The 27,129-nt window shown below is 35.7% G+C and overlaps 1 protein-coding gene and 1 pseudogene across 1 annotated transcript in view; both read right to left on the bottom strand.

The window, feature by feature from the left end:
• Positions 1-215: 215 nt before the first annotated feature.
• Positions 216-27,129, bottom strand: part of LOC133323240 (uncharacterized) — a 77,306-nt gene continuing 50,392 nt past the window's right edge. Inside the window, exon 6 of the mRNA XM_061532196.1 lies at positions 216-395. Coding sequence (XP_061388180.1) covers positions 216-395 — 180 coding nt within the window. The remainder of the gene's footprint in view (positions 396-27,129) is intronic.
• LOC133323239 (small ubiquitin-related modifier 2-like) lies at positions 11,347-11,764 on the bottom strand (annotated as a pseudogene).

Raw genomic sequence — 27,129 nt, 5'->3', positions numbered from 1 at the left:
TATCATAACTGAAAAAAATTAATAGAGAAACAGGCTTGGTATTCATGGGCCGAAGGATGAAGCTATCTATATTGGGAATACAAATTAACTAAAGTTTGTAGAAGATATCCTCAGCTCTCTTACAATATCTATATAATTTTGCCTAAATCAGAAGACAAAACAACCACTCTATGGCGATGAACTTTTTATTTTGTGAAATAACATACATATTATGTTCAAGCGGGTAATAAATCGAAATCGTCGTTAACATGAACTATTGGAACATGTTCACTATCAATTTTATGCTGTCTCTCGAGATCAATGAGTTCATATTTTTTAAGTGCAAGTTCCCAATCCATTAATTGAACTGCATGCAGGCTTTCAGCTTCATTATGATGGCGCAGAACCATAGATTCCTGTAAGTAAAACAATATTAACAATATTAGGTATTTGATAATTGTTGTTGATAATTGTTGGAACTATAAGGGTAGTAGGTAACAAAGTAATTAATATGTAGTGCTATTAATGAAAATCTTCGGCATGTACCTATTCTATATTTTATTGTTTGTTCATGATTTCAATATTCACGAATTATGTACGAGTCTTCAATTTGTATACGTATGAGCTCAATTACGATCTAAGGTGACCCTATTTTTATCACTATATAACTTTATTAACGTATAATATATATGATAGATCGCCAATCGTAACACAGGTAATCTGTTCTTCTTAATTTTCTCCTTTTTATATTATTTACTTTTGTCATTAAATTATTGAAACAAAAACAAAAACGTTCGTGTCTAATTTTCGAAACGGCTCTTTTGCATTTTGATGCATTCGAAACAGACGCGAGCCTTTTGAAAAAACTTTCTAAGAATTTGTTCATCATTATTAAACTTGTTCATCATTATTAAAATCCATCATTCAAACAAAAGATAGGTGAGTGCAGTGTTTTTCAAAAAGATTTAAGCTAGAGAAAATAAAAATAATAATCAAAAAATTCAAAATACCAGAAAAAATATAATTTTAAAACAACAAGGGCCGATTTACAACGCGTCGCTAATCCCTAAATTTCTGAGGTGAACTGCGCAATTTAATTTTCTCCTTTTTATATTATTTACTTTTGTCATTAAATTATTGAAACAAAAACAAAAACGTTCGTGTCTAATTTTCGAAACGGCTCTTTTGCATTTTGATGCATTCGAAACAGACACGAGCCTTTTGAAAAAACTTTCTAAGAATTTGTTCATCATTATTAAAATCCATCATTCAAACAAAAGATAGGTGAGTGCAGTGTTTTTCAAAAAAATTTAAGCTAGGGAAAATAAAAATAATAATCAAAAAATTCAAAATACCAGAAAAAATATAATTTTAAAACAACAAAGGCCGATTTACAACGCGTCGCTAATCCCTAAATTTCTGAGGTGAATTGCGCAATTTAAGCCAATACTAGTAAATTTTGTTTCTTGAATATTGGATGTCAGTGCGATCCCACAAACTCGTATAACAAATGCCAAGTTTTCGTCTGGTAGATGTTAATTTGGTTTATTCTCGTCCTATGGACCTTCTTTTGGTTGTAGACTTGTTGGAGAGACCATCATTTAAGTATGGTCAAATGTACTAAAATTAGGAATTCATGATATTTAAGACTAATAAATTTATTTAAGGCTAATTAATTGTGGTTAAGCTAGAGAATGTAAATGACGCACTAATGGACAGAAAGACTCCAAAAAGGGGATGATAACTCGAGCACATTCTCTTTAAGGACTACTCCAAAAAATGGTATTTTGTCGGATATCATTGGGATTACGCTTAGATATTTCCCAAGAACCGTGCATTATTTAATTCTGGGGGTCTCTGCCAATTACTCCGTCGACTTTCTTATATGTAAAGGGGTTAGGATTTCTGTCGCCCTATTTCAAATTATTTCCGGAAATTAAACGGAGTTTAAACGAAGAATCGTGTTTTTCAGACTAATTGCTTTGTAGACAATTAATAATGCGAATTCGCGAGGATAGGACGTTTTTTGTGCTGGCGCTATCATTCGACATATTCCATCACTAATTTCCTCTCTTATGTTCGGATCTGTTATGGTGAATGAAATTCCAGATTGAGATCTCCATCGACATATCTAAAAAGTCGCACTATTTGGACTAGCTCGTATAAGCTCGTAAATGTTGCAACACGTTTGAACATGTGTATTCCTTTAAATAAAATAATAAATTCATCTTCATATCGATTCATGTGTTAATAAAGCCAAGACTTTATTATGTTTCATTAAACGCTGGTCTAAAGAGTTTGATGACCCTTAAGATACCAAAAGATTATTTGTTAGTATTGTCCGCCCAGTCCTAGAATATGGTTGCATTCTTTTGAGTCCGTTTTATAAATGTCACTGTGATATAATTGAGTCAGTTCAAGTTTAGTTTCTTTGCCTTGGGTGGCCTAAATTGGAATTCATCGGAATTACTTCCACCTTATAAAAGTCGCTTATTGTTAATTAATCCTCCAACACTAGAAAAAAGACGTTTTATGTTAAGAGCATTATTTATTATTAAATTACGAAACAGGAAGAAGGGGAAGTCAGCGAAGGAACCATCGTCTGCTGGGAGAGCAGATGTCGCCCCACAGAATAAATCTGTGAAGCGTATCCGCTCTTCGGAGGGTCCTCAACCCTCACCCAAGAAGACGATGACTTCTCGTCTGGTAGATCCTTCTACCTCCTATGCGGCTTGTGTTGGACTACAAACTGCGGAGAAACGACCGAGTACGGAGAAGGCTTCAACCTCCTCTGAAAAGGCGACCTCCAAGGCTCGTAGTCAACGACGTAAGCCGTATGATAGACCAACTAAGGTAGCCACCGATGAAGACCTTCTTGTGGCAATCATAGACAAAGCTGATCCTCAGGGTAGAATCAGTGAGAGTCATTGGCTGCTATTTGAAGGAGCCCTTCGGTCGGCTATCGTCTGCAGGACGGACCAAGGGGACCGACAGTTTGGTAGTGCCTTCATGCAGAAGGTTGCCAAAGTCATTAACTGTTTAAAAAAGAAATCCTAGGATTTCCTTGTGGAAACCGTTAGTGGCTTTGGCGCGCTCTGGGAAGGAGCTAACCTTGCAGCGGTCTCCCTAGCAGAAATCCCGACAAGACGGGTCCTTTCGGCCTGGGTTCCCCCACCTTCTGTGGATAAGGAGCTCCTGCTGAAGATGCTGGCGCTACAAAACCCCAGCCTCACTACATCGAGTTGGATTGTGGTCAATCTAACTCCCTGTAACGAGAATGGTGGTATGGTGGCGGTTGACCCACCAGGGGAGAAATATCTCAGGGAGCGTGAGGGAAAACTGAACTTCGGTTCAGGATGGGTTCGGTTTCGACTGAACACATCCACCGAAACTCAGTAGGAGTGGGGAAGCGGCGTAGGCTGCGCATAATGCAGATCAATCTACATCATTGCAAGGCCGCAGCCGCCGAACTACTCCTGTCCCTCACGAAGTGGAAGTGGACATTGCCTTAGTTCAGGAGCCATATATTTATAAAAATATGGTTTCTGGACTAAGGAATGCTAACTTTGATATCTTCGCCACGTCCACGGGGGACAAGGTGAGAACATGTATAGTAGGTAAGAAGAGCTTAAATTTAATCTATCTATCTAATTACAGCAATGGTGACATGTGCACTGTGAGACTCGAGCACAAGACGGGGAAGGCCACCCTGCTCTCCTCAGTCTATATGCCCTTTGAGGAGAGGGATCCACCAGGCACATGTGTACGGAAGATGAAATGATGAGCACCTGCAATGTTATCTTGGGATGCGAAGCAAATGCTCACCATTTTCAATGGGGTAGCAAGGACACAAAGAAACAAGGTGAGTCCGATTTTGATTTCATTTTATTCTATGATTTACGTATATGTAATAGGAGTAGTGACCCGACTTTTAAAGTTAGGGGTAGAGAGGAGGTCATCGACTTAACCCTCTCAAATCTAGACGACTCCGTCATCAGAAATTGGAGGGTATCTGATGAATGTTCCTTCTCGAATCATTTAAAGATTCTCTTCGAGTACTCTTTTGACGGAGATAGACAACAGCCTTATCGGAATCCAAGGAGAACAAACTGGAAGAAATTCACGGAGCTAACGAACTCCCAGCTGACTCTTAACACAAACTTAGGAACAGCTGTGGAACTCAACGGGGCCATGAAAAATCTAACGGACGTTCTCCTATGTTGCTGTAAGGAATCCTGTCCGCTCACACATCCTGGGAAGAAATCTCGGCCAGTGTGGTGGAACAAGGAACTTGGTGAGCTCAGGAAAGCGACCAGACGACTGTATAACGGGGCGCATAAGTCTAAACTCGACACTGATTGGAACTCCTATAGAGTTAGTTTCAATAAATACAAGAGTGAGATAAAACGCGCGAAGAAAAAGTCATGGGTAAGTTTCTGTGAGTCGATAGAAGGAGTCAACGACGCTGCTGGGTTTCGAAAACTACTATCCAAGGACCCGAAGTCCATCGGTAGTATTAAGAAGCAAGATGGAGCGTGGACGGACTCAGGTTCTGAGACTCTAAATCTCCTAGCCGAGACTCATTTCCCGGGTTGCAAGGACACACTCGGCCTTTTGCCACCCCGGATCTGGATTTCATTAGCAGGGTGGTTAACAGAAATAAGATATGATGGGCGGTCAACACATTTAAGCCTTATAAATCGCCAGGACCGGATGGTATTCTTCCGGCGATGCTTCAATATGCCTCGCCAAGTATTTATCTGATCCTTGAGAAGATTTACACTGCGTGTCTGACTCTCTCGTGTGTTCCGGATCTATGGAACGAGGTAAAGGTCACTTATATTCCCAAAGCAGGGAACCAAGCCACTCTGCACCAAAAGACTATAGACCCATTAGTCTATCATCCTTTCTCCTCAAGACTCTCGAAAGACTGATCGACCTGGAGATTAGGAGTCGTATAGACACCACTTCTCTCAGCAGCTCACAACACGCATACATAAAGGGCAAGTCTGTGGAATCTGCACTGCACGAAGTGGTGGGCTATATTGAGAGGAACATGGAAAACTCAAATTTTACGCTGGCCGCCTTCTTAGATATAGAGGGAGCCTTTAACAACGTAAAACTTGAATCCATAAACCACTCACTTAGGGAAGTTGGCATTCCTGATACCCTGACATATTGGATAAATAAAATGCTTAACAGCAGAATTATAAATTCAAGTGTGGGGGATACAAAAATCAGGAAAACGGTAACTAGAGGCACACCTCAAGGACGGGTGCTTTCGCCGTTACTATGGCTACTGGTAATTAATATCGTATTGAGGGAATTGGACGGGGAAGGTATCAAAGTTGTAGCTTACGCGGACGACGTGGTGATATTGATTTCCGGAAAATTTCCGTCTACAATTTCTGAGCTTATGCAAAGAGCTTATGCAAAGAGCTTATGGGAAAAGCTGGGGGGCTTAAACCATCGGCTATACACTGGTTGTATAACACTGTGGTGAAGCCCATCTTGTCCTATGGCTCTCTTGTTTGGTGGAACTGTTTGAGCCTCAAGTCGACATCTAGTAAATTAGACAAGGTACAAAGAGCCGCCGCGATTTTAGTTACAGGAGCCAGAAGGAGTACGTCACAAGCAGCTCTGAACGCAATGCTGTATTTCAAGCCTTTGGGCCTCAGCATTAAGTGTCAGGCTGCGCGTAGCGCCCTAAGGCTACACGAACAAAAACTCTGGCGGAACTGTACCTTTGGGCATAGTAGTGTTCTAAATGAACCAGGTATAGCATTGGACCAACACGCTAAACTAAGCGACTATATATCACCAATCCTTAGATTTGACGATGTAGATGTCGTTATCCCTAGTAGAGACGACTGGAAAAGAAGTAACCCTCCTCTGGACGGTCTGGCCTTCTATACAGACGGATCCAAGATGGAAGAAGGTACTGGGGCAGGCGTCTACTGTGAAAGGTTAGGCCTTGAGTTGACCTACAAGCTGGATAGTAATTGTAGTGTTTTCCAAGCTGAAATCTTCGCGATCTGGAAGGCAGCGGAATTGATAAAAAACCTGGATGCTGAGGTCGTTGAACCGGTGACTATCTTTGTGGATAGTCAAGCGGCTCTTAAAGCCATCAAATCTTGCCACATCAAATCCGAAGCCGTCCTCAAGTGTAGAGCAGCTCTGGAAGAACTTAACCATAGCTATCGGTTGTGTTGGGTACCAGGACATTGTGACATCTTGGGTAATGAAAGAACGGACGAACTAGCTAGACGAGGATCTCAATCCACCGATCTAGAAACTGATGACTCACTCAAACCACCCATTTGTCTTTTCTATAGGAACTTTGAGGCATTCTTTGACGAAACAGCCCGCGAACTTTGGCACATCGAACCTAGGTGCAACGTGTCAAGATCAATCTGGCCGACTCTGTCTAACAAAAGAACGCACTCACTATTGAACCTGAACAAAGCTTAAATTAGAGTGATGACGGGAATCATCACTGGTCACTGCAACATCAGGGCCTTTACTAGTAAATGGGATCTTGATGCAACTGATTACTGTAGACTCTGTGTTGACGAGGAGGAGACGGAGACAATTGAGCATCTCCTGTGTCACTGCCCAGCCCTGGCTTACAGGCGACACTGACTAATGGGTACTAATTTTCTACCGGATCTCAGCTTCTTCTCATCAAGCGAACCTGCTCTAATCTACAGCATAATTAGAAACATAAACTGGTTAGGAGCATATAACCTTGGCACGTAACACTTTTTCTGTCTGACTCATAGGGCCATCGACCTTCACTCATTCTTCACTCCTTTAATTTACTAATCTTCTCCCCCCTACAGATCTGTCTTCTTGGTCTCTTCTCTTCACTGTATCTTCACTGTATAAACTACTTTATTTGTCTCATATTTGGATGAAATAATAGTAAATTTGACAAGCAGAGATGTGGAAATTTGCGAAATTGTACAAAAAGGGCGTCTGCTAAGCAAGATTTTTAGCAATCAAAAGGCAAATATTTTTCGTGAACCTTTTGACATTTACATACATTATATGGTAGGCATTAAAAGTAGCGATTCTTATAATATAAGTTTTTCGCCTAAAGGTAAGCTTTTATATTTTCAAAAGGCTTTAATTAATATATATTTAATTTTAGGTATTTTATATCCATTTTTTATGGGTTGGAACGTATTAATTGAACAACAAAACACAAAATGAAGCGTTTTCCCCTACATCATTTTTTTCGTTGGCAACACACAACTATAAAAACCATCCTCGGCTGGTTATACCTGGGAAATGAAATATGAATATCATAAAAAAGCTTTATTGCATTCTACGTGCTAAGAACATAAGCTCTGAACTAAAAAAAGCCGCTTGCTAATATTGTCATTAGCAGTAATTGTGTAAAACTAATGCTAATACTTTATGATGCTGCATTTTAAACTTTGCCTTCTTGAAAAGTAATCTAAAAAATCGAATTTTACAATTCTGAGATTAAAATTTACTTCATCACAACACCTTAAACACATACGTATAATTTCATATGTTAATATTAATTTTGAAAACACCTAATATGAGTATAAGTGTTGATATCCGATTAATTCTACAGCTGCATGTTATAAGAATGGTTTAGTCTAACATGCATTACTTATTTATTAGAAATAAATCCATATTAAATCTAACCATTTCCCCTATATCTTCCAACGATTATACTATTCCTTCTATAAATCCCCAACCCATCGTGTTTCACAATATGAATGTAGTCGTTTAAAATATTTATTTGCTCCTTGAAAAATTCTACATAATGTTGCAGACCTATTTGGAGATTTTATAAAGAATGAGCAAATGTCCAAAATTGTAGAAAATATCGAATCTTCGATGTTGCATTTAAACTATATTTTAAAATGTAAAGTGAACAATGTATACAGCAGAAATGAACTTTGTTTTAATAACGGTCTGCACTACATTAGACGCGCCGTCATATCCTTGTTTTGATACTTCACCTTATTATTGCATCATGCCTCAGTAGTCTTTAGTTAATACATCTCTTCTACACACATTCAGAGAGTCTCTTTGCAATCGTCATTAAATACATACTTCATTGTACATATTACATCATACTTCATTATTCCTCATAATAAAAACTTTATTTTTCATAAACACAAGTGAACGTATTATTCAATAAATGATTTGATTGTTATGTTTTAGATATCGCCTTTCATTCAATCGATCACTTCACATAACACTCACTTTATTTCTTTTTTGTTTTATTAATAAAAATACTTTTATATATATACTTTATTCATCAGCTTATATTGAAAATATATATGTGAGCTATATCAAAATCATTCTAGATTCAATTTAGTACACCATTTGCATTAAATCGGACGAAAATATAAATGGGAGATATATCTAAATCTGAACCGATTTTCTCGGAACTTAACATACATCACTCTAGACTTAATTTAATATGCCATTCCAAATTTCGTGAAAATCGAAGAATATGTAGGGACTTTGGAGCACTATTTACATAAAATCGGACGAAAAAATATATGGGAGCTATATCTATATGTGAACCGATTTTCACGAAACTTAACTTAACCAAATTGCGTGCAAATCGAAAGATATATAGGGACTTTGGTGCACCATTTAACTTAAATCGGACGAAAATATATATGAGATCTATTCTAAATCTGACCTGATTTTCACGAAACTTAGCATACATCATTCTGGAATCAAAATCGAAACATATATGGGAGCTATATCTAAATCTGAACCGATTTTCAAGAAAATTAGCACACTTTATTCTGCACCTAATTCAGTACGCTATGCCAAATTTCGTGCATGTGTCTATCTCCTTTCCTTTTGCCTGTTACAAACATATGAACAAAGACATAATACCCTGTACCACGGTTTTATGAAGGGTATAACAAAAAGAAGCTCGGTGTTTGGGTACCACACCAATTAACAGGAAAAAAAATACGATGGATCGAATTTCCATCTGCGAAGCCTTGGTCAAACTGAATGAGATAGACCCATTTCTTAAAGGGATGATGACTGGAGATGAGAAATGGATCACATACGATAACCATGTGCGAAAAGGATCGTGGTCAAAGAGCGGTGAAGCACCTCAAACGGTGGTGCTTTTTTTATGATGATGAGAGGTGATGAGAGGACTTGACACCAAGTCCGGACTATATTAAAATAATGGATTTCTTTTTTTCAACCTTATAAAATAATATATATTATCACAAAAAAATCTAAAACGTATAAAGATTCCTGCTCAGAATCTCTTCTACTAGTCTACTACTTCTTAGTAGACTGTTCTAATAAAAAATGATGTAAAATCGTTGAGATTTTTGAAGAAGTAGCCAGGTTCCCATAATTTGTTCATCGCGATATAGCAGACAAGAGGTGCATAATATCCATACAATGCACTATGGCTAAAATCGCGATTTTAGCGGCATAAAATATTTCCCGACAAGCTAGCTTTACCACATTTGGAGTGTAGAATTCTAATGTTAGAAAAATAAATTTGTAAAAAATGGGCTGGCCACGTTTATTGCATGTTGAGTATTTTGGGGATGTTGCGTTCGTTTTTCAACCGAATTGGTATTGCAATTTGGTATTTTGGGTTCTCGTTGTATAGAAAATATCCCAAAAATGATTAATATTGGACTAGTTTTTTGCATGTTGAGTATTTTGGGGATGTTGCGTTCGTTTTTCAACCGAATTGGTATTGCAATTTGGTATTTTGGGTTCTCGTTGTATAGAAAATATCCCAAAAATGATTAATATTGGACTAGTTTTTTGGGAAGCCCCCATATAACGGTATGCCCCATTATTCGGAATTTTTGAGATTTTGTGCATGTTTTTTAAACGGATTGGCTGAGTTAGGTTCTAATTGGGTAGCAAATCTTCTTACCAAAAACTATCTATATTGGACAACTTTTTAAAGTAGTCTCCATATAACGATACCTCCAAAATTCCGGTATTTTAGGGAGTTTGGGCACCTTTTTCAACCAAGTTGGCTGTATTTTTATATTTGGATTCCCATTTATTTATAGTAGGACGCATAAAAACTATATGAATAATTTTCCAAAAATGTTTGTTTAAATAACCTGTTGAACCGCCAGACTCGTAGCTTAAAACTAGGATGAATTTTTCAACATACATTCAAAAATGTATAGGTACTTTAAAATACTATCTCAGGCTTAAGTCTAGGTTAGAGGCCCCTCGAGGATCGTTTTGAAATTTTTACCACATGTAGTCCTTGGGGTTCTGATTACAACGTTATATTTTTTCTTGCGGAAATCGGTATTTCCGGAGATATGGGCCTCCAATGTTCCGTTGGGACTCTTATATTTTCTCACGGTTTTTAACAATTACTGAGGCAATATGGGTATCAATTTAAAGCGTTTGAAATACCGGAAATACCGATTTACACAAGAAAAAAAGGATACCATAGTAATCAGGGCCGCAGCATCCTGTGTCCCGCGCACTCTGTACACCAAACAACACATGTTACTCGTCTACGCCGATGACATCGACATAATGGGTCGAACATTGAGAGCGGTAACAACCACCTTTAAACCAATTGAGAAGTAGTCTGCCAAAGTTGGTCTGGCAGTAAACGGCGAGAAGACCAAGCTGATGGTATCAACGCGCAAGACGTCCAGTAGACTCGGACGAACCGTGGAACTTTTGTACTACAGCTTCGAGGTAGTCAAAGATTTTATATACCTTGGTACCGCCATAAATAAAACGAATGACATCAGTTTTGAAATTCGGAGAAGGATAGTGATGGCCAACAGATGCTACTGAGTGGTCTGAGTAAGCAACTCCAAAGCAAGGCCACGTCCCGCCACACCAAACTCACACTCTACAAGACGCTGATACTACCCATTCGCCGTCGAATGAGCCATGAGCTGTACCAGCTATTCTCGGACAACATTGCCCAATATAATCTTTCAAATTGGAAAAACTGCGCCTGGAAATCTTTTTTAAGCTCGGCTTATGGAACGAAAGTTCTGTCACAAGCCAGTTATGTTCTATTAAATTTATTTTTGTTTTTCATTTGTTTACAACTAAAATAAAGGAAATCAATTGAAAAAGGTATGTATATAACACATTTGTTGTTGTTGTATGACAAAATTATAGAATGATTTGAAAATGATGTGCGGGAAAGTTAAAGGTGAATTGGAAGAATTACAAAAACAAACATGACAAATAGATGAATGTGATTCGACGAAATTTCAATTCACTTTCAACAGTTCCATACATTGTTATTTCAATTGAAGCTGGTTGGTTTTGTTGATTGGGGTTGGACATTTTCTTGTTCAGCTTTTATATTTTTTAAATATATTAAAATTATTACTTTTTCATGAGTTTTTAATATTTATTAAGAGTAAAATTAGATTGGTTTGTTTTGTATATATAAAATTAATAGTAAATGTTGTAGCCACCCGTCTGTTGTTGATAATCTTCAATGGTATCGCCTTCTTCCATTTCCAAGAGGTTGGTGTGTCGTTTTCGTTTATAGGTTGGCCATCAAAACGAAACCGAACCACTTGCATGGATAGACCCGCTCTGTAACAGTAGGCATTCACCAACTTTCTGAGAGGAGTATGTTTCTTAATTTTGAATTGTACCACAGCGTTGTCCTGTCCCAAAACTTTAAGATTAATATGCTCGGTTTCTGATCCCTTCTTTTCGTCAGACATTTTTGTTTAATTTGTGTTTTTGGAATTTACAATGTAAAAAAATTTGTTTAACACTACTGAACTTTTATAACTCGGAACAATTTATAACTTTTATCACTTCTTGTTGCGGAACAATCAAATACTGTAAGTAGTAAGCAGAGCCCCTAAATGTTGAAAAAGTTTCAAAACAATCCGCGAGGGGCGGTTTTTTTAATTATTCTGTACTGGTTTTTTAATTATTCTATGGCATAATCACTACAAGATTAATACCGTTCAAAACTTTCTGGAATTTCTCTTCAGTTCATTAAAATAGTGAAATCATGTGTCTATCTGGTTTTCTTTTGCCTGTTACAAGCATATGCACAAAGACTTAATACCCTTTACCACAGTGTGGTGAAGGGTATAAATATAAAACAGTAATTCGCATTCACAAACAGACATTCAGAGAGCATTAGCAACCCAAAAATTGCTACAGCTAGAAATTTAAAGATTAATGAATCTAAACGACGGCAGGAATATACCGAAATACGAACACAACCGCATTATTCAATGATAAAAATTAAAAATTGAAATATCAGAGAAGAAAAAACATTTTACTACTTCGTTTGCGGATGAATATTTTATTTTGTTTTTACAGAAAACTGCATATGTCAGAACAGCTAATCAACATAAACACCAATATTTAAATAATTACAATTTTGGTACTTATTTCCAAAATTAGTTCCAAATTTCATGATTCGATGATGCATAGGTTCAGCCAAATCTTAAATTTACCAAATTTATCTTAAATTAAACAAATTAGTATGAATTTTCAAAACTTCCTATATATTCCAATCCTACACCCAGTCATCCTAATTTCAAATTTCACGATTCCAGCACTATCGGTTCATCCAAATCCACATTTGGTACACGTTAGTACAAATTTCCAAATCTTCCTACATATTCCCATCCTACTCTCCAACATTGACCCTAACTCCATATTTCAGAATTCCAACCAAAATTTAAATTGTAACAAATTTTAGTACGCATTAGTTCGAATTCTACACCCCAATAGTGCCGACATGTCATGATTCCAGCTCCATGGGCTCACCGAAATCCACAATTGGTACCATTGGGAACACATTAGTACAAATTTCCAAAACTTCCTACATATCCCCATCCTACACCCGAACAGTGATCCTAATTTCAAATTACTAGATTCCAGATCAATCGGTTCACCCAAATCCACATTTCGTACGAATTAGTAAAAATTTCCAAAACTTCCTACAGACCACAATCTTAAACTCCAACAATGATCCTAACTCCAAATTTCAGGCTTCCAGCTCTGCCAGTTCAGCCAAAATTCAAATTATACCAAATGAATTTCCAAAACTACAACCATACCCCAATCCTACACTCCAAGAGTAACATTATTTCCAATTTTCAGTGTTCCAGCTCTAACGGTTCACCAAAAATCCAAATTTGGTACCATACGCATTAGTACGAATTTCCAAAACTTCCTGCATATTCCCAACCTACACCTCAACATCGATTCAAACGTCAAGTTTCAAGATTCCAGCTTTATTGGTTCACCCAAAATGCACATTTATACCATTTTGTACACATTAGTACAGATTTCCAAAATGTTCTACATATTCCCATCCTCAACTCTGTCGTGATTGTTGATCAATTTTATTGTGCTCCGTAGCCTTTTTAAAAATATATATTAATATTTTGTGATAAAATAAGTGTCTGTGTATTAAAAAGTGTTTGAAAGTGTTTTTTTTAATAATTTTGTGCATATTGTACTAATTGGTGTGGTAAATCATTTTTGATTAGTGCTAAAATAATTGTATTTTTTCAGTATAATAGTCATCTTTTTTTGTTTCATTACCTGTGTGTTCCTTCTGTTACATTATTTTTTTTTGTTGTTGTAACATAACATTTTTTTCTCTTCTTTCTTTTTGTTTAGTTGTCATTACAGAGTTGCCAACACTTTGCTTTTATAAAAAAATTAAGGAATATAAATCCCATATATTTTTTATGTCTAACATCATTAATTAGTAAAAAAACTCAAAAAATAAACTTTTTACAAAATATAAAAAAATCAGGATCCCCTATAGACTATGCTAACTATTCAGTTGCTAGATCAAAATATACAATAGAATCCCGAAGGTTGTATAATCTTTATCTTAACAAGATTACGGATAATTTTAAATCGAATCCAAAATCATTTTATGAATTTGTTAATCTAAAAAGAAAAGTTTCTTCTAAGCCTACAATTTTACAATTTCAAGAATTTTCGAAAAACTCCGAAATTGTAGAATGTTTTGCAAATTTTTTGCCACGACTTATAAACTATCAAAGATAGATAAAATATTTATGCCCTTCTTACAAATTACCTATTAAATGTCTAGGCCCTGATGGTTTACCCAGCATAATTGTAAAGAATTGTTCAGATACATTAGCATTACCCCTAACGTTATTATTTAATTATTCCCTTAAATATGGTTATGTTCCTACTTGTTGGAAGAAGTCTTATATAATACCCTTACACAAGTCTGGTAGTCTAACAAATGTCTCGAATTATAGGGGAACTGCAAAATTAAGTGCTATTCCAAAATTGTTCGAAAAGTTAATTACTACCGTTATTTCACACAGAATTCAACCCTTGTTAAGTCCATATCAAAATGGTTTTCGTAGTGGTCTTTCAACTATTACCAATCTTATACACTTTACTTCTACTGTGATAAAGGGAAATTGTTCTTCGATTAGACATTACTATATTAATTGTTCGGTTTTATCAACTGTATTCTTTCGTTTATCTTGGTATTCTAATGGATCCAAAATTAAATTTTAACAATCATGTTATATCTATGGTAAATAAAGCTTATGGTGTCCTAGGATTTATAAAACGGTGGGCCAAAGAATTCTCGGATCCATATATAGCGAAACAACTATTTACGTCTCTTGTTAGACCTATTTTAGAATATGGTTCTGTTGTATGGGATCCCCAATATGCAATATATTCTGATAAAATCGAATCCGTGCAGAAACAATTTTTACTTTTTGCACTGAGAGGATTACATTGGAATAGTAGTTTTGTATTGCCATCATATACTCGAAGGTTAAAATTAATTCGTTTACCTACATTTAAAAGTAGACGTATTATGTTGAATACTATGATGGTACTAAAAATATTAAATGGTAATATACCTTCGGATTTCCTAATTTCTTCTATTAGAATAAATGTTCCTGTCCGGTCTAGTAGACACTATCAACTGTTATATGTAGATTTCCACCGCACGAATTGCTCTATGGGAGATCCTCTTAGTAAGATGTGTATCGACTTTAACTCTGTATACTCTAATGTAGATTTTTGCTTGAGCGTAGAACAAATAAAATCTAATATTATTGTATTTTTAAATGAGTAGTAAAACATAATAACAAACTGTCTTTTGAAGTAGATTCTGTACCTGGTTTTTCTTTTCCACTCTCAAATCCTCCTCATGGTGTGTGCGGGATCCCTACGATCGCCCCCTCGGTCGGCAGTGGTGGGAATGAGAGGCGTGGGAACGTCGAAACAAAAAGAAAAAAACTCCAAAAAAAAGAAAAAAAACTCCAAATATCAGGATCCCAGCTCTATCGGTTCACCCAAAATCCAAATTGTACCATTCGTAAACATAAGTACAAATTTCTAAAACTACCTACATATTGCTATCCTACACTCCGGCAGTAATGTTAATTTCAAATTTCATGATTTCAGCTCTGTTTCTCCAAATTCAAATTTTTCCAAATATGGTACTGTTTAGTACTTATTGTATACATGAGTAACCTCTACCAAAACCACCTCCTTATATCGACTCTACTTCTCAACCCTATTTCGCATTCCATATTTCAAGTTTTTAACTCTATCTATTCACATGCTACGAAATTGTACCAAATTTAGTACATTTTAGTGCGTTTCTTTAGTTCGAATTTCCAAAAAACACTTTACTGCATCTATTCTACAATCCATCATTTCAAATTTAAGAGTTATAGTCTACCCGTTCGACAAAAGATGAATTGTTAAGTCAGTCAGTCAATCAGCAAGCCAGTCAATAACTTTAGCCTTTTATTAATATTGAATATACGTCTTTTGGACATTTGAATTGAGAGCTTGCGTCCGTCTAATTACAGTACTACCTTATCCGAAATTAAAAGAATCATTTGTAACAGTGGTTTGAGTACATTTGCCGTTTCTGAAACATGGTTGAAACCGTACGTCTCATCGAAAGCTGTTACCATACCTGGTTACTCATTTGTCCGCAATGACCGACTGAGCGCTAGAGGAGGAGACGTTGGTATTTACGTAATAAAAGGTGTTAAACATAGGGTTGTTTTCCGCTCTACAAATTCCGGTATTTGTGAGTCGATTTTTATTGAACTTACTTTAGGATCAAGAAAAAGTTCAAGTACCTTCCGTTTCTCACCATTCCTTAATTTTGGGTGTAATAAATATTGGCATTACTTGTCCGGATCAATTTTTTGAATTTCGAGACTACAGAAACATCGATTGGAACGGATTACATAACTATCTGGTTGAAACCGATTTTAGTTGTATTTGTAGAACGTCTGACGTAAATATGCAGCTTTCGTTTTTTAATTCCCTTTCTTGCGTGGTTCCTGGTTGAACTGTAGACCAATAATATATTCGAATTCTTTGCGAGATATGGCTTACAAGTACTATATAAAATATCCTACGCCACAAAATAGAGCAGTTTAATGCGCTCTTAGGAATAAGGACAAGTCCGTTCTTAGAAATGAGCGTAGGAAATACTACACAAAGTTCTTTAATTGACTAAATGCAACGCAGGTGTGGAAGCAGCTTCGGTCCGGTGGTATTGTTGGAAGCTACAGTAGCCTCTTAACTAATTTGGATACAAATACTATGAATTCTTATTTTGCTGAGAATAATAGTGTAAGTAATGTTCGTGTAGATTTGCCTGTTATTGATACTGAAGATTATAGATTATCATTTAATTGTGTTTTTGAGATGGATATTTTTAAAGCTTTTAATCGCGTTAAATCCCAATCGGTCGGTATAGACGGTATACCTGTTAAATTTCTAGGTATTTAACATATTTTTTCAACACTATGTTTACTACTTCTGTAGTAAACATAGTGGAGTGGAAGGTAGCTAGGGTAGCGCCTATTCCCAAAGTCAGAGATATTCAATCTATGGAAAACATGAGGCCAATTAGCATTTTGCCGGCACTTTCGAAGTTGCCGAGCACCTTATATCGGAACAAATTCAGGAATTTATTGATGACCGTAAATATATCATTATCATATATCATGATTACCAATATGGTTTCAGGCGTGGACTTAGTACTACATCTCTTTTGTTAGATTTAACTGATATGATTAGGGAGACAATAGATGAGGGTGGTAGTGGTGTTCTTGTAGCCCTTGATTTGTCGAAGGCATTTGACTGCGTTGATTATTCGATTCTAATTAAAAAATTTCGATCTAGATATGCATTTGATTGTTCTGCATGCAATCTAATTTCATCCTATTTATCTGGGCGTTCTCAATATGTTGTAATAAACGGTAATATTTCTAACAGGCTTAATATATACAGTGGTGTGCCACAGGGTTCTATTTTATGTCCTCTTCTTTTTGTTTTATACATAAATGATATTGGCGAATGTATATGTAATAGCGGATGTGAACCGTTTTTATACGCTGACGACATCCATTTATTTTTTAATGGAAAATCTGTTCCCCAACTGGAATTTAACATTAACTATACTTTATCCGCTATTTCACGCTGGCTGAGTGATAATAATCTTGTAATAAATGTTTCTAAGATTATAAACAAACACGACGAAACAAATATTCTGAATATTCTAAATTAATATGTATCATATGAAATTTCAATTTACGATTGAAAAAGAGGTCGATAATAAATTTCCATATTTGCACATGCTAATTATAAGGAATGACCACAAATTACAAACTGAATGGTACACCAAAGATACATCATCAGGACGCATTATAAACTATCACTCGACGCAACCAAGAAGTATGAAATAGAATACTTCAAGAAACCTTCTAAAGAAAATAAAGCACAAAGGGACGGAAAAACAGCACTCTCACAGCAATGTTGCCAACCATGTGAAACATTACAGAAACAATTGAAAGAAAATCAGGTTGGAACAGTTATAGATTGTGTGATCAACAGATAAGTAATTCTTTTTATTGCAGGAGTTGGCTTGTATTCGCCTGGACAACGTATACGTTTCCTCAGATGAATCATGACTTTGAAATTTTTTCTTGAGGGTAGTCTTGTGCAGGAGGCAAATGAAATTAAATACTTAGGTATACAAATGAAGAGCAATTTGAAGTGGAATGACCACATTCATTATATTAAACGGAAAATTGCTAGTGCCATTGGAGTTTTATTTAAACTAAGGAGGAAATTGAATGTGGATACAAGACTTTTGATTTACAAAGCGTTAATTCATTCTCGCCTTGAACATTTGGTCATTGTGTACGCGCATAAAGTAACAAGTGAATTAACATCTTTACAGAAATTGCAAAATAAAGCTTTGCGCTGTGTCTATAATTTGCCAAATCGGTACAACACAATGTCGTTGTATAAAGATTACGGAAAAAACATATTGCCCATTCGAGGCTTATATAGGAAACATTTACTAGTATATGTGTACAAATCAGTCAACAATATAGGTAATAGAGCAATAACGTTCAATGAAAATACAAACGTCTTTAATACCAGAAACTCGTCAAATTTAAAAATTCCAAGATGTAGACTAGATGTTACTAGACAACGCATTGAATATGCGGGCAGTGTTGAATTTAATAAATTTCCTGTGTTTATAAAACATAGTAATACTTTATCCATTTTTAAGAGTCGTTTAAAAGATTATGTGTTATCTAATTTGGGAATGCTTCTCTGACACTTTGCTATATTTAATTTTTTTTCTCATATTTAAATATTAGTAATTTTAACATTATTTGATATTTTAATAGTTTAATTCCTTTGTTGCCAACTGGCCCAATTATGTCAATTTTGGCGCGGGCCACATTGTAAATGTTTTTATAATATTTAATAAATTTGGAATAATTATAAAAAAAAAGATCTGACAATTTTTAAAAGAAGCTAGTTTAAACAATTGTATGGGTGTTATATTTAATTTTTATTGGTTTAGTGTTGTTTTGTTATAATTAATTTTTGTTGGTTTAGTGTTGCTTTGTTATCCCTTTAGAACATAACATAAACGGGTAACAAACTTAACATGTGACTCCTATTTCAATTCTTCTACAAGTACATCAGAAACATTATTGATGTCTTCGGGTAAGAAAGGGATATATTGTGCTCACGGCGAGAATTTGAATGTTTTTCATTTTATCGCGAATGATAAAGTTACACTGAATGAACAAACATATGCAATCTCTCGCGAATGTTCGCATTGCACGAAAAATTTACAAACGATAAAACGTCGTTGCAAGCGTGTTATAATTAATTTTTATTGGTTTAGTGTTGTTTTGTTATAATTAATTTTTGTTGGTTTAGTGTTGCTTTGTTATCCCTTTAGAACATAACATAAACGGGTAACAAACTTAACATGTGGCTCCTATTTCAATTCTTCTACAAGTACATCAGAAACATTATTGTGCTTACGGCGAGAATTTGAATGTTTTTCAATTTATCGCGAATGATAAAGTTACACTGAATGAACAAACATATGCAATCTCTCGCGAATGTTCGCATTGCACGAAAAATTCACAAACGATAAAACTTCGTTGCAAGCGTCGTCGATTCATTCATTCGCGAGCATTTATTTGAAAATCTCAAATAAGAATAATTCGCGAGTGCAGCAATAAACAGAAGGGTCATAAAAAATGTGTAAACAAACACAGCAAAATAATGAATGAAAGTTTATGTATGAAAGAGTTCTTCAACATGTGTGCAATCAAAACCCCTTTCTTTTATGTTGCAAATCTGTACATATTTTATGATGGGTTATTTTGTTTATATTTGGAATAGTCTTATGATGCTGTTTACAAAAATGATTTTTTTTATTGCTTGCATTTTATTGCTCGTTAGATGGGACCATAATTATTACTTTTTCTCTTTCCAATCGCCAAAGCCCAATGAAAAACAAGAGGCAACAAGAGAAAATGGACACATCACGTGTTTATATAAATGTTATTAAAAAATCTTTTTACTTCAAGTATTACAAAACATAAAGATATTGATAAAAAAGTGTAATTCAAAGTTGAATATGGATAACAAATAAATAAAAATGACTTCAAGCCATAAAAACTAGTATATAAAAAGACATTAACATTTAATTTTTCTTAAATTCCTTATGAGATATTAACTTTTTCCATTATATTGTTATTCAACTTAACAATTAATGAATTATTAACTGTGGTACTGCTTAATCTTGAGAGCTGCTTGGTAACAATTGTGGAAAGTGCACTAAATGCTCTTTCTACGGACACTTGGCTTGATTAAACAAACCCTTTTCTTTAATTGGCAGATTTTCCCATAGTTTTTATTTAATTTTGCACTAAACTGGTTAGAACGACGATTGGTTAGATTTTTCACTAATTAAATTAACATTCACTAATTAAATTAACATTCACTAATTAAATTAACATTGTGGTTATGCATGGACTCGTATTGCCTTTTAATATTTCCTAATAGGTTTTCTTTAAGTTCCTTTTGACACAAAAGGCATATCGAAATTTTTGTGTCTTTATTATATGAAACAAGCGTTTTTATCTATATTTATCACTTTGCCCATTTTACTGCGTATCAGAACAAAAATAAAAATACCGACAATAAGTAAACACAATGTGCATTCGCGAACATTCATTGCCATTGGCGAATGAATGTCAGAAATGATTTCAACCACCACCGCAACGAACGATCGTTATTGTGTGCTCTCATTCTTTTGTAATGTGTGTGCGAACATTCTTTTTGGCTAATGCTCGTTGGGTAAAGAATTTATCGTGATAAATTCATTCGCAGAAAGAGCACAAACGAAAAGAATCGTATTATTTATCATTTGCGAGGGAATTATTCAAAATACATTCTTTTCGTTTTGTGCTCATTTTATGAATGAATTTATGGCGATAAATTCATTACCAAACGAGCATGCGCCAAATAATGCTCGCACACACAAAACAAACGAGTGAGAGCACACAACAACGATCGTTCGTTTCGTTTGGTGGTTGAAATACTTTCCGACATTCTCTCACGAATGAAAACAAACGTTCCCGAATTATCGCGAATGCTCAAAACAAGCGGAGTTTTACACTTATTAGTTTCTTGAGAGTTTCTCTCTCTCTCATTGGTAAATTGTGAATTGAGTTGGAAAATATTACCACAGGTAGGAACAAAAAAGTACGAAAAGGTACCTAAAATTTAACTTCAAATGATAATAAATCATAATTATCGAGAAATATTGGCCAATACTTATACCAGTTATTTGCATAAATAATATATATTATAATTTAAGCGTAAATGTATTCACGAATAATAAAAAATCTAATTTTTGTTTTGGTACGTTTATGTCAATTCGTACATTTTGTGAACAAAAAGTACGCTTGTTACAAAATTAAAAATAGCGCAACTCTAATTACTTTCAATTTATTAATGTGAGAGAAAAAAACTCTCAACACCAATCCCAATCCCGATAAGTGTAAAACCCCGCCAACAATAACAACACACACACACACATTCTTTCGTTGTTTGTGTGTGTTTACTTTTTTTTTAATTTTTCAAAGCGTGGTTTTATATTTGTCGGGATCGGGATCGGTGTTGAGAGTTTCTCTCTCTTGAGAGAGTAATTAGAGTTGCGCTATTTTTAATTTTGTAACAAGCGTACTTTTTGTTCACAAAAGGTACGAATTGACATAAACGTACCAAAACAAAAATTAGATTTTTTTATTATTCTTGAATACATTTACGCTTAAATTATAACATATATTATTTATGCAAATAACTGGTATAAATATTTGCCAATATTTATCGATAATTATGATTTATTATCATTTGAAGTAGAATTTCAGGTACCTTTTCGTACTTTTTTGTTCCTACCTGTGGTAATGTTTTCCAACACATGTTTCCCGACAAATATAAAACCACGCAAAAGATTGCTCTTCAGCAACAAATGCTCGCGAGAGAGAGAATCGACGACGCTTGCAGCGAAATTTTATCGTTTCGTACAATGCGAACATTCGCGAGAGATTGCAAATGCTTGTTCATTCATTATAACTTTATCATTCCAGATCAATTGAAAACATTCGAATTCTCGCGCGTGAGCATTCGTGAGAAAGAGCGTATTTTAATCATTCTTCGCACCCTGGTATATACACATTCATGCGGCAAAAAAATGCCTCAGCGAAGTATTGATTTCAGACCCGTGTTTCTTTGGACTAAATCCCTTTCAGACAATTTTTCAACGTCATAGAAATGCAAAGACTAATCCCTTTCAGACAATTTTTCAAAGTCATAGAAACTGTAAAGACTCAAAAAAAAAAAAAAAAAAAAAAAGGATTTTGACAAAATAGTTTCTGAATACGTGAAAATGTGTGTAAAAATGTAAATAAAATCAGATATCTGCGCTCAAAATATATGTTTTTACTTTATAAGCTTGCGATATAACGCTTAATATTGTTTGCTATGTTTCCAGTAAAAAATACTCTCTTGCGTGACAATTTCATTGACAAAACACATGATATGTCGTCGAAAATGTCGTTCTTCTTGAAATATGAAAACAAAACAAAAATTGTCTGAATCAAACGTACTATGAAATATTGACAGAAACATAAAAAATTCTTTCTGAAAATATATATATAGGGGAGAGAGGGGCACCTTTGAACACTTTTTTCTTTCAAGCCTCATAAAATTATTTTATTATATTATTATTATTTATATATACCTTTACATTTTTTAACGGCTTGGTTTTTTAAGTGTTTGTGTTAAAATATAAATGTATTTTATTCACACATATCAGAAATGCATTTATTTCGAAAATTAAAAAAATCAGATCAAAATTTATTAAAACATAAAATGACATAAAAACAAAAATTAATATGGTGAAAAATACAGTTAATTTCGTAGTCTTATTATCCCATTTGAAATTTTCAGAAATCGAAGCCAAAAGTTAAAAACTCAATGGTGCCCTGTAGTGTCGTAATTACTTCCACATGGCAACTTCATTCTATGTTATAGAATTATATTTCTAATTGCTTTGTATCTATGTTAACATATTCGTAATTGTATTCGTTAAATTTTACATTACTGTTACTTGTAACCAATGTCTGTTTGCATAGTTACACTTGCATAGAATACTTCTACTGTACAACTTCATCAAAGCTTACTACCATCCTTAATAAATAATTAATATAGTATAATCTTATTCAACGCGTGCTTAATTTCAAATATAATACACAACAAAGAATTGGCGACGAGTATAAACTCAATCTAATTCAAGTGTGAATAAGATTTCTATGCAAAAAAATTAATTCAATTTTATAACCAAATTCAATTTTATAACCAAAAAAAAAAAAAATGGACGCAACACAGTTAGCGCAATTATTAGATGCCATAAATACAATGGCGACGGCTATGAAAAATCAACAGCCATCTTCAACTTCAACATCGACAAGTGTTAACACCATTACCAATTTCGAGGTATTCGATCCTAAAACAGAAAACTTCAACATATATAAGGAACGACTGGAGTTGCATTTGCAATTAAAAGGGGTATTTGCCGACAAAGCGACCTGTGCAAAGCTTTTGTTGCAATACATCGGATCTCCCGTCTATTCAACCCTCAATACGTTGGCGGCACCTAGAACTGTTAGTGAGTTGAACTATGAGGAGATACTTCAACTACTAGAAACGCATTTTTGCCCGAAAAAAAATGTTTTGGTTGAGCAGCATAAATTTCTGTGCGAAATTCAAAACGAAAACCAAAACATCTCCGAGTTTGTTGCTGTGCTACAACAACGATCAACTGCCTGTAAGTTTGAGTGTGAGTGTAAGAAATCTGTGGCAGAGATTTTCCTGCGTTCTCAGTTCATCAGGGGTCTGCGAGATGCTCACATACGTGAACAACTACTACAGACCCCCGACGCATCATTTACACAAATCGTCGAAAAAGCAACAACTCTGGAAGCTGCGAAATTCAACAGCAAAGTAATTGCTCAACATTCATCGACTTCAACCTCTGCCGACGTTCATCAAATTCAACAACATCGAAGAAGCAAAAATCGATCCAGAAGTCAAAGCCGCCCCCGCGCTTCAAAATCGGGGCCAAAAATCGATTACGCTGAATTGGGGTTGGAAGGTATGTGCATACGATGTGGCCGATCTAACCACTTATCGAACGATTGCAGAATCAGCAAAAATTCGCTGAAATGTCGATTATGTGGTAAAATCGGTCATGTTCAACAGGTATGCATACAACATAAACTTAAAAATAAATCGAAACCCAGTATGTATACAAACACAATCGATAATTTCAACAATGCGATCGATACACATGCCTCTGACAGACGTCAAACATGCCACACCGATGATTTCTTTGGTATCAATCAAGTTATCGATATCTACCAAAGAAATAAAGAAGTGTCAACAATAGATACACAAAAATTTTTTGCAAATTTATTAATTGAAGGAAGAAAACAATTATTCGAAGTGGATTCTGGTGCCGGGTACACATTAATACCGCAAAGTGACTTCGAGAAATTGAAATTAAATAATCCTATAAGGAAAACGAACATTGCTTTTCGTTCGTATACCGGCGATGTGTTTGTGCCAATGGGAGTCGTGGACGTCAATGTCAAATATCAAAACAAATCTTCAAAAGAAGAAATGTATATTGTTTCCTCCAAACATTCTGCGCTTTTGGGACGAGTTTGGATACGTCACCTTAAAATCAACCTCAACGATGTCGACCTGGAACGTGCTATGGACAATGAAAATTCGAATTACAAGGTGAATTCTGTCGAGGAAATCCACAGGAACTTCGCGGACATTTTCAAACAAGAGGTAGGTTGTATTCCTGATGTTGTGTGCTGCCTCAAATTACTCGAAAATGCCAAACCTGTATTCGTTCGAGAACGAATAGTGCCATTTGCACTAAGAGAAAAAGTGGAGCGTGAGTTGGACACTCTTGAGGAAGGGGGCATAATCTCCAAAGTGAACACCAGCAACTGGGGGTCACCACTGGTGGTTATTCCGAAGCCTGATGGGAATGTGAGGTTATGTGTCGACTACAAGATTGGTGTCAACCCTCAATTGGAACCAGCACACTACCCAATAAAGAGGATCGACGAAATTTTCAACACCCTAAAGAATTCAAGATATTTCTGCAGAATGGATCTCTACAAGGCGTATCTTCATGTAAAAGTGGATGAAGATGAAAAAAAAAGATAGCCAAAATATTCAAGCGATTTCAACGCACAGAGGGGTGTACCGCATGAATCGGTTGTCCTTTGGGATCAGAACAGCGCCAAGCGAATTCAACCGAATTTTGGATCAAATTCTACAGGGTCTACAAGGGACCATTTCCTATTTCGACGACATCATCATCCATGGCGCTACATTGAGTGAATGTGAAGATCGTCTCATCAAGTGCCTGGAAAGGCTAAAGCAAAACAATTTGCACCTAAATAAAGGCAAGTGTGAATTTTTCAAACCTGAAATTCAATATTTAGGCTATGTTGTCGGCTACAACAAAATTTCAAAATGCCAGAGCAAGATCGAAGCGATAGTCAAGCTACCCAGACCTCAAAACATCAACGATCTACGAAGGTTTCTTGGAATGATAACCTATTATTCCAAATTTATTCCTGACGCATCAACCCTAACATATCCATTGCGACAACTTCTAGAAGAAGGTAGGAAATTCGAATGGACGTCGAAGTGTGAAAACGCTTTTGAAAACCTCAAGAACGAAATCGTTGCTGATAGGGTATTGACTCCTTTCAACGAAGCTTTACCTGTAGTGCTAGCTTGTGATGCCAGTCCGACAGGCATAGCTGCTGTTTTGTCTCACGTTATAAAGGGAGTAGAGCGTCCCGTAGCTTTCATATCCAGAGCTTTAACCAAGGCTGAACGAAATTATAGTCAGTTAGACCGTGAGGCATTGGCTATAATCTTCGCTGTCGACAAATTCTACACATATTTGTATGGAAGACATTTTACCTTAATAACGGACAACCGTCCACTATCAAGAATATTTCACCAGAACGCCAAAACTCCAGCTATGACGTCAGCAAGACTGCTTAGATACGCATCATTTCTTCAAAATTTTAATTACAAAGTTGAACATCGCAAAGGTGAAAATAATGTAAATGCAGACTGTTTATCTCGAGCTCCCATAGAAAACAGCACAACATTCAATCACTTTCTGGATGAAGAAGTGAAAAATATCCAAGATCAAACGATCAATCAAATATCTTCGGCATCGGTTACAGCCGTAACAATAGCTTATGAGACTGAACGGGACCCTGAACTGTCTAAGTTGAAGAATGACCTCCTGAGCGGAAAAAACTTGGACCCAAGTCTTTCCCTGCAGGACGGAGTGATATTCCGGGGTGATCGCGTCGTTATTCCAGCAAATCTACGTTCGAATATACTCAACGAATTGCATCATACACACGTTGGTATTGTAAAAATGAAGCAGTTGGCGAGGAAATTTTGTTTTTGGAAAGGCATCGACGCAGATATCGAAAAATAAGTACGATCTTGTCGAAATTGTGCCAATGTCAAGAAAAGCCCTACAAAAGTCGTCACACACCAATGGGAAGAGCCAAGTGAAAACTTCCAACGAGTGCATATTGACTATGCAGGGCCTTTCCAAAACCATTTCTTTTTTGTATTGGTGGATGCAAAGTCCAAATGGCCAGAAGTAAGGGTCATCAGAGAAGCGCCAACAACAGAAACGACCATCACGTTGCTTCAAAACATTTTTGCTACACATGGTCTTCCACACATTCTTGTGTCAGACAATGCATCAATATTTCAAAGCAAAAGTTTTCATGAGTATTGTCTTCAAAACGGCATCATTCAAAAATTTATAGCTCCAGGCCATCCTGCTACCAATGGACTTGCAGAGAGATACGTGCAAACATTGAAATACAAATTAAAAGCGATGGAAGATGACGAGTCAACCATATTTGAGAAAGTCCAACAAATTGTTTTTCGGTATAGGGCAACGCCTCTGGCCGAGGGTAAAAGCCCATCTCAACTTTATCTGGGTCGAGATCTACGAATTCAACTTGATGCTATTCGTCCATGGAAAAAATCAACAGGTGATTCACCTCCTGGAAAGGTACGTCAATTAAGCCTAGGAGAGAGGGTACAGGTGCGCTGGTACGAGAAAAATAAGAATATTTGGAAATTTGGAACCGTAAAGGCAAAATTTGGTAAACTGCATTA

The sequence above is a fragment of the Musca vetustissima genome, unplaced genomic scaffold (genome assembly GCF_032173495.1).
Source record: "Musca vetustissima isolate MV318-11 ecotype Yass unplaced genomic scaffold, APGP_CSIRO_Mvet_v1 utg63975, whole genome shotgun sequence".
Lineage (NCBI taxonomy): Eukaryota > Metazoa > Arthropoda > Insecta > Diptera > Muscidae > Musca > Musca vetustissima.
The sequence above is the reverse complement of the archived record's forward strand: the minus strand, read 5'-3'. Positions and strand labels throughout refer to the sequence as shown.